At 30.6% G+C, this 17,418-nt stretch overlaps 1 protein-coding gene across 1 annotated transcript in view; it reads left to right on the plus strand.

The window, feature by feature from the left end:
- LOC129976098 (zinc transporter ZIP6-like) overlaps positions 1-17,418 on the plus strand; it is a 130,954-nt gene that overhangs the window by 42,073 nt on the left and 71,463 nt on the right. The window contains exon 2 of the mRNA XM_056089483.1: positions 8,533-8,808. Within this exon, the coding sequence (XP_055945458.1) occupies positions 8,533-8,808 (276 nt within the window). The remainder of the gene's footprint in view (positions 1-8,532; positions 8,809-17,418) is intronic.

A 17,418-nucleotide genomic window follows, 5' to 3' on the forward strand; every position in this document is an offset into this window, starting at 1 on the left:
GTTCAGATGTTTGGGACATATTGGTTTATATGCTCGCAGACCTATCAGATATGTTCCGATCGCAGCAACTTACTGTCGCCGGTGGTTAGTCTGGAGCAGAGAACATGCAGTGTGGACATCAACACAATGATGTTCAGACTGCATAACTTGCAGTCTGATTCATATCGGAGTTTCATATGGAGAACGTCAGGTACACGTTACCAATAAGAGAACATTATGAACGACACCGTTACGGTAGTGCAAGGTTGCTCGTTTTGGGTGGAATTATACAGAACTCCAGAACATATTTGCATGTTCAAATGTGAATCATGATTGGCCAAATTTATCGAGACATCATTCTGGATGAACATGCACAATTTTTAAGGGTGCCATGGGCGCAGAATTTATGTTTATGCATGATACAGTACAAACATCCTAAACGAATGCCTTCATTCTGAGGATCTCACCTGTACGGAATAGCTAGCATTCTCACTTGACTTGAATCTGATAGAGCATGTATGGGACATGCTTTGCCGATGAGTTGCAACTCATCAACAACCTCCTACCTATGTTCCGGATTTTCAGAGAGCATTGCTTTCTGAGTGAACTAATCTTCCCCAAGACCAGCTCGATAATTTGATACTCAGAATGCTTAGGCGTTGTGCGAATTGTATTTCGTCATATGGAAGACATACAATTATTAACCATCATACCAACAATATAAAGTTAAGTTTTTGTAAAGGATATATTTTTTGTAATTTCTCCAGGGAGCAAAAATCGTAGTTTTTTTGTGAATGGTATTCGTACATATACCAACTTTTTTTCTTCTTTATCTTTTGATTAATAAAGGGGCTTTATGAATAAGTCACATTTACTTTGCTTTATTTCTAAACCTGTATTTGGCAGAGTGAGTACTATCCTTAATTTATGGAAGCGAGTGTAAGCGGGTGTCAAGGATTATTCCAGTTTTTTTTTTTGTGTGTGTGTGTGTGTGTGTGTGTGTTTGTGTATGTGCGTGAAAGGTGTTTCACAAAGTTTTTATATATATGTGCGTGTGTGTGTATTCTAGGGAGCAAGAACGATGTGTATGTTAAGCTACGAGTACGTTTCCTATATGTAATAAATGTTGAGTTATTTTTTTTTTCTGAAAAATGCCGTATGTATAATTTAATTAAATAGCTAAGTACATGAAACGTTAACAGAAGTATTTTTATGATAAGTAGAATTGATAAAGGAATCCACATTTTAGTCAAAACATTAATAAAATATATTATTTATTCTTTTTTAATCTCTTCAAGCTTTTCTCAAACTGCTTTACAGTTTTTGCATTTTGATTCTCATCTTTTGGGGAATTTTGTTCAATTTTCCTTCCATTTTACCATAACCAGCATCTCAGATGCTTTTAACACACTATGGTGTTAAATTAATAGTAGTAATTAGTAGATTAATAATTTCTTTTTATAAGATGCATAGCATCACTAAAATTGCTTGAAAATTTACACAACAGTGTTTCAAACTTATTTCTATTAGTATATCTGCATTAATGTACATGAGAGTTGGCATTGTGTTTTTACGCTTATATAATTAAGTCAACTCATGTTCACGTGATATACATGAAATGTGCTAAATGATTATTTTGTAAGAGAAGAAAAAAAAAAGAGTGAAACAGTGTGCAATTACATGTTAAACAACATGCGCACTTTTATCACATGATGTTATTTAAAATGTTATTCCATTGTGGTTTTCCTAATTATTTATGAATAAAAATCATTGGATATCAATTCTTCCCACGACTGCGCATTATTATTTAAACGTATTCAGGTCTACTATTGAAAATTAGATGCCACATTTGTCAAATTTATGGCAGCAATAATATTTTACTGCTGTAATCAAAATCGTTGTAGTGGAAGCAACTTATATCGAAAGGCACTTATGTAATATCATCATGCCATTTCATTTCGTACCATTAATCAAAGCGTAATTACCGATCACGAATTTACATTTGATGCAAATTTTATCACTCCTTTTTCACTTCCTGCAAGTGTGACTTACTCATTTTGTGGGCGGTGACGACATATTCAGCAACAGGTGAAGGCCAGCGATTCGTTTCGCAGGGTAGCCCGAAAAGGGTAACTTATAGAACAAGATACCCTTTGTAAGTATTTGGGCAGTGCGCATTTCACTGAAACACATTATGTAAATTTAACAGGTGTCCAAAACTCTGCGTCATCTTTTCTTCTATTGTTTGGCAATGAGGTATCTCAAAAACATATGATGTTCAGACCTTCACTTTTGACATGTATTTTTTTTTTCGCTTGTCGGACTAGTATGTTTCGCAATTACATTCATTACAAGGAATTTTTTTACCCAGAATAATTAATGCCCCTTGTAAAAACTTAAAGACTTTCTATAAGATAATTGATACCTTTAACATCAAAAAACTGAAAATGTAATTTTTAATATTATTTTAAAGTTGAAACAGTTATCAAAAAGTCAAAAAAATGTATATTTGAGCATTTAATTACAAACATTTAATATCTTTTCAAAAGTTAATAGTTAGGCCTGTGTAAGATTTTTAAGATATCATATCCATGCTTTCCTGGAAAATATTAAACATCAACGTATCAGAAAACTGGTTCTGGAACAGTTATTTTCAAAACTAGATCTCAGTTCTTCAGTTGAAATAAAACATCATTGATTTGGTAAATGTATCTGAATCATCAGACAAATTTTAGAAGGATTTGATTATTGTTGGTCTGTATCTTTTAATATTGTTAATTTCAAACCAGAATGTTTTTATTCGAATTTTGTTTAGACTCATTATTTTCGTAGTGCCTCAATCACCTTCCAGAATAGTTAGAATTTGCAAAGAATGGATTGTTATAGTCATAACCTGTTACAGGTTTACTACATCTGCAAATTTCCGGTACAAGAAGGTGTTATGTAAAACTTTATTGAGACGGCCAGTGACTGTAGAACATATTCTGTGATGAAAACGAGCAGGATTGATCTTCTCGAAAATTTCTCGCATACGCTCCAATTGGACTTTTAAAAAATTATGGACCTTGATTAAGACAGCAAATGCCACACATGGCATTTGCAAGCAAGAGTTTCGAAACATAGATATGACGTGAAGCTAACATTTTTACTGTATCTATAATACGAATATATATTTTAAAGCTCTTGAACCGACTGAATGAAACCAAAATCTGATAGAGAACTTAAGTTATTATCATAAAATAACAAATCGAATTTTATTGATTTAAGTACTCCGTTTATATGGTATTGAGTTTACATACATTTGAAATCATGAGCGACAAATGGTCGATTCTTTGACAGATTTGTCTCAAAATTGAATCAGAATCTAAGTTTAGATGCTGAACTTGTGTATCAAATTTTATTTACTAGCTCTTTATATTTTGGAAGTTATCGAATTTATTTGTAGTCGAACAGACAGACAGGCAGACTGCCATTGAATGGAATCCGTTTAAAATTTGATAGAAATCTGCAAATTTTGTCGGAAGTCTATATACTAAATTTCATCTGTTACTAATATTATACTGTTATAATACTAATCATAACTGTAATAATATTGTTCAATATTCTAAAGTTCAAAGCATACTTAAGCTATTATTTTCTCAGACAGATAGACATAATGTCAAGAATGTATTTTTCGAAATCAGGGAGTAGAAAATGTTGGAAATTCATCAAAGTTTCCAAGTTCGATTGTTTTTGATGATTTCAATATATCCTCAATACTTCGTATATGAGAAAATAAAAATGGCTTGGCTGAAAAATATTTTTTGGCGTGATTTGGAAACACAATTTTTCTCCTTTAAAACTTCAATCAGATAATAAATCTGTTATTACAGGAGGTTCCTTATCGATGAGTGCCAATAGTATTTTCGGCGATCAGGAGCTTCCAAATTCCATTTCTTTGCATCAGAGAACATGATCATGAGCAAACACTGGTCGTCTCGAGCCGTTGACTGCCTCTCAAATTCTAAATACTGTAGTTTCGTTTTGTCAGTATGGAAATTTTATTCAATTCTGTTTTATATTGAAAATTCACAGATACAGTAAATTTATTGTAATTCTTTTTCTCTGCAAATATTTAAGCCAATCATTTAAAAAAAAATTTTTTTAATATTTTCAGCGTTAATTGTATTCTTAAGATTAAATAAACTAAAATCTATATTTAATATTAAAAAAGTCAAAAAGTTTATTTGAAAAGATTGATTTGTTTTTTAAAGACTTATTTTAAGCATAATAAACAAGCAAATAAACAATCTGCAATGCTTTCCTGCTTTTTATTACGCTTTTGATGGCTCAGTTTTCATGCATTATTACTTTCTCTACCCCTTTCACACCTTTCGCTATTTTTAAAACTTTCCAGTCGATGCACTTACACTAACAGAACGAATCGATAAACACCCCGGAAATCGATTTTGAAAGGAGTATTAATTCCAATTGCTTTGGCAACCAAACGATACCCAAGCGTCACCTCTCTTTTGATGGCCAGTTCAAAGGCCTTTATAGCTCGACGGCTAAAAATAAAACGCCGACTGGTGCTAAAAGTAATTACATCTCATTTCTTTTTACTGTTTCCTACCTTTTAGTTCGAAAAAGGAGAAGAAATTTCATCAGCTGCACCAGGAAGAATAATATCGTCTGAGGTCAGAATTCAGTGATCCCAAAATTCGTCTGAGCATTGTGATGGTTGTTCTATAGGGAATTGAAGTGGAATAGTTCCTCGTATCTACGTCTGCTTATTGATTTGCTCTGTCTAAAAATAAACGGTTTCTGAACTGCATTATGTTATGAATATTCTCTTATATGCTTAAGTGATCAATATTGTCCAAACAGTGCGTGGATATTACCTTAATCAACAGGAAAACGACCATGACTTTTTTAATACGTAACTTTTTCACTCTTAAAACGACGAAATATATAAAAAACACTCACTAAATCTGACAAAGTATTTATAAAATCCTAACGTTCGCGTATCATTTGAATTTCTTTGAGAAAGAGGTCGAATAAAATATAATAATGTCCCTTTTAGAAGCAATGTAATGTCTATTTTGAAATAGATCTTGCAATTTTGACCATTGATCAAATGACATAGACGCTGACCTTTCATTTCCTTTCTAATTTTCATATAATGCTACCGGAGAGATCGGTAACCTTCATTTGAGAATTAATGTGAACTAGATGTACATGACGGCAAATCTACACTTTCGAACCTGGAGTCATACAATCTCAAAATACTGAATAGGTTTAAAACACTGTTGAGAAGTATTAGTATATGCATTTAATTTCATGATAATGCAATTTTTCTGTATATTTTAACCAGATGAATTTGATTTAACTCAGTGTCATAGCCTTATCCTTGTTTTTGATCCAGTCATACAGTCACTGTTATATCGAAACGTCGTTTGAGTAAAACCATGATTTACCAAATTGGGATATAACGTTTTGAGCGCCTAGAGACTTGGTTATTTTGTGAGAACATACATCAATAACATATCAGATGGCACAATATGAGAATACGTGAATTTTGCACCAGCAAAACATGTTGGTAATTTTAATATATTTTGATATTGTTGTGACGACATCTAATTCATTTCATTTGGTAATCGGAATGCCTATTCGTTTGATAAAGTTCATTCATAAAGTTTGATAAAGTTCAGTTTTATAGTCTGAATTAGATTTGTAAATCAGAAAATATTCTTTTCTTGTTTTGGTTACTCATAGATATGCTATTGTACAGAATTGAATATTTGGAAAACTATGTTAATTTTACCTTTCTCTTATTTCCTTTAAGTATAGTATAAGTTATCATTGCTTTATTCCTAAATCAATAGTTCCTTTAAAGATGCAGCTGTGAAATGATCTACATTTCTTTATTTCATGTAAACATGTTAAAAATATTAAATAAAGTTTTTTCCTCTAAAGAAGCGAGCTATAATTAGTAAGCTATAAACATATAATTCATTATCCGATGCACTTTTTTCCAAAGTTGTTTTTTATGAAGTATATTTATGAAATATTTTCAAAAATAGTTTATACGCTATAGAAATCTAAATTACTGAATATATTTTCTCCAAATTTTGCGAAGATGTGGTGAATGAGGAAATTTATAGTGACAATGAATTAAATAATTCAGAATCACTATATTTGAATACAGATATTTGGCATTTCTAAACATTCTTTTTACTTAATTTCTGAATTAGTTTGGGACTTTTAACTTATTAAATGTCTTTTTTATTTTGTTTATTTTAAATGCTGAAAATGTCTTTGATGAAAAGAAATACGAAATTAATTATCTGCAAAATGATAGAAAAATGCTCTATCACAAAAATGTTCGGATGTCACGAATTTTCTTTGTTCCCTACCTCGATAAAAACTGTTTTATTATCATTTGTGATCTTTTAATATTTTATTACGGAAATATGTTCATAAAATGCAATTTTTTCCGAGGCATTTTCTGAAATTGTTCGCATTGTTATAACGAAGACTCAATGAAATACATAAATATGTTGAAAACGTAAAAGAGCCATTTGGGAATGATTTATAGTTGAGTGTGGTCTTAAATCAACAAGAGTAGTTCCCACATAATATGAAATGTGAAAAAAATCGGATTTTATTGCTCCTTATTGTATCTACAATCGTTGCTCATTATTACTGCAACTTTTTTTCGGGTAGCCATTTATAAACGGTCACGCCTTTAAAATATAAAGATATTTATTGATAAGAATAAAATTTTATTATTATATTAATTGTTTTCTTGAAATATCTAGAATTGTTTTGTTCGTAAAATTCTTGATGATTATTTATTATATTTACCTGAATTAATCGAGACTGAAGAAGGGTATTAAAAATATTAATTAAACAATTCTTGATGGAAGATTTGCACTGTAAAAAAAAGTATTTTTATGTCAAATGAATTTATCAATATTTGATATTTTCTTCTTATCGTTAATGTTATATCAAAAAAAATTCAAGTAAAATTTGCAAAGCAACGTTTGTTTAAACGCAAAACATTTGTATAAGTTGATTACATCTGCTTCGAAATTGGCTACATGTCATAAAATACCAAATACTATTTAAGGTTTCAGCTTTCATATCAAAATTTTGTATGTTGTAAGCATTTGATATAGAAGTTATAAATTTATTACAATTGAAAATGTAATAATATATACAACTGAAATGAAAAACTCCTTTAATATAGCTCATAACTAAATATTATATATATGCCAAGGTAAATGTAATAAATTGGTAATTATGTATAATTACCGGTGATTATTCATAATCACCAATAAGTTTAGTGGTGATTATGAATATCTCCGGTGATTATTCGTAATCAGCGGATTAATCACATTTACTGTACGTAACATACACACAGACACACAAATATGTTAGTTTTTATTGCAATCAGTATATGCTCATTTATACTTGTTGAATGAGCGGTGCCAATTTGATTTTGGAATATATTGCCTACACTGCGGAAAGAAAAATCGCTGATATTCCAAATTTAATATTAGATATTACATATATATTAAACAGCATACTTTGGCTGTACGTACTTAGATATTAATACGACATACTTTGGAGAATTTATATTAAGAAAATTTTTATGCATAGAAGTAGACATTTTTTTTTTTTCTGTTACGAATCTGTAATGATGGTCATCTAAAAATTTTCGTTTAGTTTCTTTCCCTAATTTTTTCATTGAATATTCATAATAATTTAACAGTAAAGAACTGTACAGCTATGATTTTGATTGGGAAACAATTTTTTTAAGTGTTTATTTACCGCCATCCGAAAGTTTGCCCATCTCTTCGTATGCACGATACCTCAACATTGCTATGAACTAAGTATATGCAATTTTACTTATTATATCATCACTAGAAATCTAAAAGAATTTCAGATATTGAATGAAATTTGTTAAATGATTGACAATTTATTTGTCTGTTTGGTTATATGTAAATGTAGTAGTTAAAGAACGTGACGAGCAAAAGGGGTAAAATGTAGCATGTGACCTTTTAAATAAATCAGTTTTTGAATTTCATTCTTTAATCTTAATTTTTTAATTTCTTAAATCTTAATTTTTGAATTTCATTCTTTAAAGGATATGATGCTTACTTATATATCTATCTGCATCTATAAGCAATATATCTCAAAACTGTAAAGAGCTTTACAAATTAAATTGATATGTTTTTTTACATAAAAAAATTATATATCTGGGTTAACTTTTGAACGAAATTCAATGACGAGATACTTAATACTTGATACTTAAATATATACTCGCTTTTCTTCAATGCAAGATAAACTAAACGCAAAACTTGATATTATTGTGGAAATATGCAGGAAAGTCCAGAACTTGAGTATTTTAAAACTGGTAATTAATTTCATTAATTAAAATGCTTGTGATGAAGATTATAAGAAGCCAAAATAAACGGCATTTTAAAAAATGAAATTGCTGAATGATTTGATATCAGCATTGTAATTTGCTAAATCTAAAGCTTTGTCTTTTTTTAAATTTCTTTTCAGTGTTTAGATACAGACAACATCATTCAACTGCTGAAGCTAGATCCTTTGTCCAAGTCTGTGTCTAGACAGAGCGCTGAAGATTTGGCTGTCTTTCTTGCTCACCAAATCCTGTACTTCGAATCCATGTGCATATCTTTCGCAAAAGGGTGTGCCAGCATTGAAGGATGCGAAGACGAAGTTTTGGAAGTCATGGGAAGATATTCCACATCCACAGAATCCTTGGTGAAAGTCCTTAGAATTTTCAAGCTCTATCTGAAAGAAGGGGATAGCAAAAAGGTAAGAAAATGGATGGTGCTATTTGAATATTCATGTTGTCCGTTTCTGTTTGTAGTTGCATTATATTACATATATCATCATGTCAGAGTCGTGTGCTCTTTTTTTAGTTTGGACAGATGAAGATGAATTTTATTTACTTTGTATGGAAAATATATATAACAGAGAGAAATGACAGTTATGAATATACATAAGACAAGCCTAAAAAGCATTACAGATGACAAAACAGTTTTTAAGAAAGCTAAAAAATTCATATAAATATAGTATGAAAATTTCATGTTGCCAGATTTGTATGTTAGTTCAAAAGGATTCGTGGTCAGTGAAGTTCTTATGCAAGTATATAAATCTTATAGAATTCTCATTCAAGTTAAAAGTGAAAGGCTGGCTCATTACTTCAGATTTTTTTTTAATCATGGGATGTTTTTTGTCGTTTAGGAATTTAAAAATTTTAAGAGACGGTTGAGGATATTTTGTAGCACTTTTGTTCATAGTGGATCACTTTTTTCTCCTCAACAACAATTAAAAATTGAAATGAACAAATTATTAAGGAGGTCTATGTTACTGAAGTTTGCTTAAACCCTTCTTTTATCCATTCTTCAAAATGGTATGAAACTTTGAGCATTATTTCATATGTGCTTCTGTCCGTTTTCCCATTAATCTGTTTCTTTTGTTTGATATTTAAAGCAATTAGCTGTTTGCAATGTAAGATCTCAGGTAAATCGGCGATAAAAGCATTTGTTACAACTAAGGATATACGGATCGAAATTAACATTAGCTCCCGGAGTTACTAACAATAAATTTGCACAAATAATATACTTCCATTTTTTTTTTTAATCAATGCTCATATACTGAATTTTTACATTTTTGCAAAACTTGAGAAGAAAGTTTACCATAATATTAAGAATCAAGTCTTTCAGTTAGTGTATTTGAATTTGCCTTTAAGCGATTTGTTTGCATGCATTTGGTCTATTCATTTTCAATCCTTCTATCATGTCTCATTGCCGTATTCATTTATTTTATCAGGTAATGCATAGTAAGAGAGCTTGAGACTTGTGCATTTCTCTAGTAAGTGGTCTGAATATTTAAGCAGAACTAAAGTCATAAGTGCCAGTAGCTTCATCTGGTTATTCAAATCCGATTGTCTTTGCCGAAACCGAGTGTAAATATATTACTAATCAGTTCTGCCGTGGGGGAGGGTGGATTTCAGGTTTACTACACCCTTCTCCAGCAAGCCATTCATCGAAGGAATTGGGTGAAACATGAGTGGCGTAGCCATCTATTCATTTGAATTAGATATAGTAAAAAATGGAATGGTATGAAATTATGATGGGACTTCAATCATCCAAATTCATCCAAACCTTTGTGGGATGAAGCAAAAATTTTTTTCATAATTCAAGATCTTGCTGACCGATGCGTACCTCAACAATGAATTGTTTGCTTCTGTTGAGGTGACTGTTCAGTGATTTTCCGATTTCCATTTAAGTGAAACACAAATGTCCTTATATCCTTATCCAATAATACTTAAAGTCTTTTGAAAAGGCAATTTTCGAGCTAATTCGGCCTATTATTACCTAGATTCACTTTAACTATGAAAAGTAAAATAAATATTTAATTTGATCTTGTATTACTTGTAGTTACTAACTTGTTGTACTAGTAATTATTAAAATCTGGCTAGATACAAGGGAATTAAAGTCATCATCATAATATGCATAATTAGTTTGCAAGCAAATATTCGAAGCTTTCAGCCGGTGAGTTACATATTGCCCCCAGTAGATATTTCTGTGGCCGAACCAATCTATTAGAATATGACGAATGTTCCAAATTCTTAAATTTCATTTTTATTAAACATCAGAATATGGGAAAAAATTGTATTTAGAGTCCTTCGATAAATCTAAATATTATAATCCATTATCTATTCTTAACTCAGTACAAAAAAAATCAACAATTAGATGTTTGATACCAAGCGACTTTAGTTTTATCGCATGATTTAGATGTGATGTAAACTAAATCCATTAAGTTTCTCGCTTCGAACCCTTAATATTTTATGCATTTCGAAAATACTTTTGTTAGCAGAAATTTGACTAAACTTTTGAATCGTTATATTGCTTTCGTGGAAAGGAACCTTTTTAATAAAGATAAAATAATAATGGATTTTTCATACTTAAATTTCCTGCCGTTTAAGCCCTTTTTAAAACTTTTCTGCATTAAAATAATATTATTCTCTTGATTAGTATGAAAAAGACTCCAATTATGCCTTGTTTTACTCTCTTCTTTAAAGAAAAACCGATAAAATTCAAAAATAACCAATATTTAATTATGAAAACGTCTGCCATTTAAATAGAATGATACTTAAGCACTTTTCCAAACTTTCTTCATTAAAAAAAATTCATTTTTGCTATTCATTGGAAACTAGAACATTAGTGGAAAAGTTATTTCCATTAAAATGTTCGTAACCCTTCATCCTGGACTTTTCAATTCTTTTAATTGGTTTCTCAAAAGGCCTGTTCTTGTTTGGAACAATTTAGTTTCGCTTTTAGAAAAATTCAAGCAGTTCCAATCATCGTCAATTATATTGAGTGTTTCATACCTCTCAACTCGTATAATGAGGGCCACACAATTATGTTAGTTTTCTTTTCTTATTCCAAGGTGCTTTTAAATTTGTTCTGCTTGTGGTCATTCCTCATTTTTTCATGACGTTTTGAATGAATTTTGATAATAAAGTATTTGCTAATAACTTTTCTAGCTCATCTATTTTAGTGATTCTTAAAAAGAGCTCTCTTGGGGACGTTAATGATCAAATAGATTGTGTGTGGATGGTTGGGAGCGATACATAATTGGGTCAATTCAATTATTTCATTAAATCACGTTACACTGTATATGTTGCATCTTAAGAAGAAAGAAGTGACTTTAAATATCATGAACGCTTGCAATCTTCTTAGATTGCATTTTAGAAATATAGAGCTATTCAAATATTTTTGAATTTCATAACAGTTTTAAGAAATACGTAATAATTGCATTCATTTATTTAAGAATGCGGATTACCGAAAGATATATTTACAATGCTGCACGGCTTAAATTAAATAAATATAAAAGAAAATTCCCAATAATAATTCAAACTAAATAAAACATACAAAATAAAGAAAAGTAAATGGCGAAATAAGCATAAATCAGTAAAATTTAGACATCTCAATCCAGCTGAATATTGTTAAGAGCCTTTAATACCACTTCTCTGCCACATTAGTTTGATTGTTGGAAAAATAGATTTTGAGATATTCTTAATGGATGCTGAAAGGATACCAGTTCAATGACTCTTGAAAAACATAGCGACAAAATTAAAGGTTTTTGAAAATGCAGAAAATTATATCTTTATTAGGAACTGAGATCTGGATATTCATCTAGAAAATTCCATGTGAGGTTACTCTGTTAAAAAAAAAAAAAAAAACTTTCATAATCCCAGGGCCTGAATGCAAAATGGCTGTAGTTATGACAGACTGAGCTGGAAGTTATAATCGCTGATTGCGTTTGCTGTTATTTAATTTGCGATTTGTTGCCTACTTGTTTGTTTGTTTCTAGGATATATTGCATTTGCTTATATATTGAGTGCATTTTCTAGATTCATTGAATAATATATCTTTTTCACTATTCATCATGTAGGACTTTTGTCACTGTAAAACCACTAGACGATAAATATTTATAGCCAAAAGTAATAAAAAACGTATTGAAAGCATCTTCAGAATATATATTAAAAATTATTAAATTTGTATAAAGAAAAATTGTTTACGTAAGCCGATAGGGGATGCGTCTCTTGTTTTAGTAGCTCCAATTAGGGCCAAGAGTACGACTTTTTAAATCACGCATCACTCATTCGCTTGCACAACCCCTTTTTACAGGATGGCACATTCACACATTTCGCAGATAGAACAGAAGAACAACCATGCCCGAACCGGGACTCGAACCCAGGACGCCCAGATCACGGGGAAGATGCGCTACCCCTATGGACGCCGGCTTACATGCTTCTGAAAGTGTTGAGGGACACACGTTCAACCCCTTATTGAATTTAGTTCAAAATTTGACAGTTGTTTTTAATATAGGTGTTGAAACAGTGTATCGAATTTTATCCATCTAATTCTCTTCGTTTTATAGTTATTGTGTTTTACTTATATTCATATACCAGATAGACAGGCTTTCCTTGAATAGATTTTTCTTAAAAATTGATAGAAATCTACAAATTTGGTGTTATAAAACCACGTACCAAATTCCATCCGTCTTGCTCAAATCGTTTTTTTTTTTTTTTTTAATTATCTTAGTCACAGACAATTATATTGACAGACAATTCCAAAAATGGTTTTTTTTTCGAACTCAAGGAAGTCTAAAACATGGATTCTTCTAAATATAGAGATCGAATTTTTTAATAATTACAATACTTTCTGTATACTTTGTATAAGAGAAAGTGAAAAGCAGATAAGCATTGCACTTTTATACCTTAATTACACTGAATTTTTGCTACCACCATCAACAGTCAACACTATCAAAAACTTTTCTTTAAACAATAAAATGATTATATTTGCTCCATATGACAGACAAGTTCTTTTTTTAGCTCTAACAGTGCAATACGGTCAACTAATTCTGTTTACTATCATTCCGCTGAAGTACTTTCCAGTTGCAAAAGCAGACATTCGCTTTCTTTATTTTCCTTCATTTTTCAGCAAAAAAAATGTTGATTATACTTTTATGACAGCTCTTCTGGCTGCTTTTTCTATATTTAGCATTTTTATTATTGGTTTTCCATAAGTGAAAGTGCTCTTCTTCACTAACCTATATTTGTCTCATCGTCGTCTGCGAGAAATCGGCCCTGACAACTCGGGCATTAAACTCAGTCGGAGACTCACTTCGATCCATTTCCCCCCCCCCCATTCTCAAACTGGTTTGACTGAAAAAAAGAACAGAAAAATATATCAACATGCTGTTTCTTGTTTATTTTTATTTTCGTATTAAAATAATTTATGATGGTGAGGATAGTCAAGGAAATAGTTATGCTTGCTCTTCTGTCATTTCTCGAAACAACAAATTTTAAACACGTCTATTTTAATCAAATACCAGAGGGTATCGTCTCCCCAAAACTTTCTCGCATACTTTCTATTAAAGATTGTTATCCTCCACCCTCAGAAAAAAAAAAAAAAAAAGGTTAAATCAGAAAACGTCTTGCATGGTATTGGCCTGCAGTAGTTACGAAATATTAACATTTGATGAGAATTTAACATCTTTCCTGAATTTATTGTGTTATCCTTGGCGAATTTTTTGGCGATTAATCCTTGGCATGAAATTAATAATATCCGAAAAGGCGCGAATTTTTGAATTTTTGTTTTAGCCGCGTTTTTTTACCAAATGATTGAAAATAAAATTTTGCACAGAACTACTAAGTTACAAAATCTCATACCAAATTTGATATATTTTGAGTTACTGCATTTATATTTTGAGTTGATAGACTGGCGGTCAACTCCTTGTTGTATTTGGCTCAAAATTTGCTTAGTGTCTCCATTATAGATTTTAAATCTGTGTGTAAAATTTAATCCATCTAGCTTTCTTAGTTTTGTGGTTATCATGTTAACTTAGATTCGAACATCTGGACAGATAGACTCCCTCTTAATCGACTTTTCTCAAAATTGGTCAGAAATCTACAAATTTGATGTAAAAATCAAATTTTATCCTTCTAGCACAAATCGTTTTTGAGTTTTCTTTGTCACAGACAGAAAATGTGTTTCTAGTTTAAGTAGGTCTGAAATTTGGAGATGCGTTGAAATCACAAGTTCGAATGTTTTGACAATTACAATACTTTCTCTATACTTCGCATACAAGAAAGCAGCAAGAAACTAGGCTCTTAAATTTAAATACCCCTTCTGTGTTTCTTGTTTATAAATCGTTTCATTCCCTCTTATTCATTATGACAAATTACTTCTTTTTTGCAACACAAATATTGAAAAACTTTCTTGTTTTTGTTAAAAATGATTGCAATGTCCTAAAGGCAACGATTTCTTTTAAGGAATATTAGAACTGTGATACCGTTATTATGTCTTCAAATTATTCACAGTGCATGCATTAATGGAAGAGAAATTTTTTGTTATTAATTTGTGTGATGATGAAAATAGTATCCTGCCTTTCTTAAACAAGTGATGGAAGACCACTAAAAAATGCTTCCAGACAGTAGTACATCTGATAAAAGTAAAAGATTTTTCTTAATTAAATACCTACTGGTATGCACATAAATGGTATAAGATAAGAAATGTAGAATTAGTACTCAGACAATAAAAGATAGATTTTCCCCAATGTTATGATAAATCTCTAATTTTAAAAGTCAACTACTGTTTCAAAAACTCTGAAAAAATTTTTAATTATCACTTTTTAGTGAATTTACAAATTTGTTATTAAATCTGTTGTAATCAAAGTTGCTTGTTAAAGTTTTGATTATGCATCTTTCGCGTCATTCGCTTAAAAAACATATTAACGATGTCTCACTGCATTCTGAATTCATTAAGAATTAAGTAATCTCTGTACCGTTTTAAAATATATAAAACCATTTGTTTCTTCTGTTATTATAAACATCCAATAAGCGAATTTCATAAATAATTCAATAAAGAGTAAAATAAAAAAAAAGGTCACAACGAAACACGTAAATGCTTTTTGAATAATTTTATTTACAATAGAAAATTAATACATACTGTTAGAAATGAATAAACATAGAATTTATTATATTAGAATTTTGTTAGTGAGCTTCTAAATAAAATAATAATGATAATAATCTTCCAGTGTCGTCTCAAGTGTCGCTCTCATCATTTGACTACTCTCAAAAACTATGAAATCCGTCCCAAAATCGCTTTGGTGTTCCATCGAAACAAGATGTAAATATAACTAAATTAAGCTAAATTAATTTAAACTCCTAAATTACTTTGATCTACTAAAAGAAAAAAATAAAACCACTTATCTTGTCCCACCAGTACATCATTGGTATAAGTGTAGTCGTCCGGGAGTAGGGGTTCAGTGACTCTTGATTGTAGTCGACAGGATCAGGCTTCTATTAATCGCTTTTTCAGTCGGCACCTTAGAACTATGAACTATTCCTGAGGGTTTTCAGCGCTTTGAAGTCAGCCCCGAGTGTTTTACGGAAGAGACTTCACCTGATCACATTCTTATTTGTCTGGGCCTCTCCAGGCAGGATCTTATTGACAATCCATTTTATTATTGGACTTCTTCAGGGTACATTATTTCATAGACTTGATGCTCTGCTGTTTTGGAGGATGTGCAAAAATAACAACACAAAAAGAATAAAAAATCACTCTTTTCGTACGAATTCTGGACTTAGGAATTTGACTAAATATTCTACACTAGAATTTCGAAACTTTTTAAAATTTTGTACTACCTAGATATGGTTCAAAGATGTATGTAAAATAATATGAATCTAGACATGTATATATAGCATGAAAGTAAATTAAAAAAAAATGCATTATTTTATATTTATTTTGTAAATATTCCATTGGTTTTTCTGTAAATATTACATTATCAGTAGTGTCTGTACCCTAATTTGAGAATCTTTTACTGCATCATGTGGTATCAAACTTCTCAAAAAGTTAAATAATACGTTCAACCAGAGATAAAAATAATTTGATCACTTTGCATTTTTTCTATCTCTATGAAGCCGTTTCTAATATGTCTCAGCATCCCACATAATTTAAAATGTCGAAACAATTTGCTAGTTTAGATTTAAAATCATCGCAGTTGTTCTTAAATTACACATCAAATACAATTAAATCTCTTTACGATTATTTATTTATTCGACAACTTATTAATTTCCATTTTCCCATAAAATTGATTATAATAAATTTTATAGCGTACTGTTTATTTTATTTCTAAGAGGAAAAGTAATTGTTTCGGTTGCGCAGTATATTTTGATTTTTACATCTGCTCAAATTATGGCCTGTCATAAAAATTTTAAAAGCTGTCTTGGCCATGAACGAAAATTACCCTTTATGCAGATGAAATTTACTCGTTTTATCTGAACAATCGGAATAAAACGTCAAGTTCAAGGTTTGTGGGATATGAATTTATGTCGTGACTACACCTTATAGAGTATTAGGTAAGCTGTCATAAATAGTAATTAAAGATGATTCATCAAAATGACGCGTGCGATTTTTTTTAGTTGAAAATGACTCCAAAATCGATTCAATATTCCTCCCCCATATTTCGCATCACTAAATTTGTGTCACCTCTATTTGAAAAAGTTTTCGGCATCGAGTTTGGAGTCATTTTGGTTACATCAGCGGGGCAAAAAAAATCAGGCGTTTTCCTTTAAATTGGCTTTTTCTATGGTATTGAGTGGCAGCTGTTATCTGAAGAGAATGTTTTGTTTTAGTTTTACTGAAATAATTATGTGAGTGATTGCCGTTTGAAATCTGTTTAATACATCACGCTTATTTTTATCTTTTAATTTTTCGGTTGAAGAGTTTTGCTTTCAGCAATGGGAACTTTTGTTTCACTTCTTTGTTACATTTTTCTTCCTTTTAAATGGAATGTTTTTACATAATTGCTTTCAGGTTTAACTTTTCTGCTAGTGGTTTTGTT

Source organism: Argiope bruennichi, chromosome 1, assembly GCF_947563725.1.
Source record: "Argiope bruennichi chromosome 1, qqArgBrue1.1, whole genome shotgun sequence".
Classification (NCBI taxonomy): domain Eukaryota; kingdom Metazoa; phylum Arthropoda; class Arachnida; order Araneae; family Araneidae; genus Argiope; species Argiope bruennichi.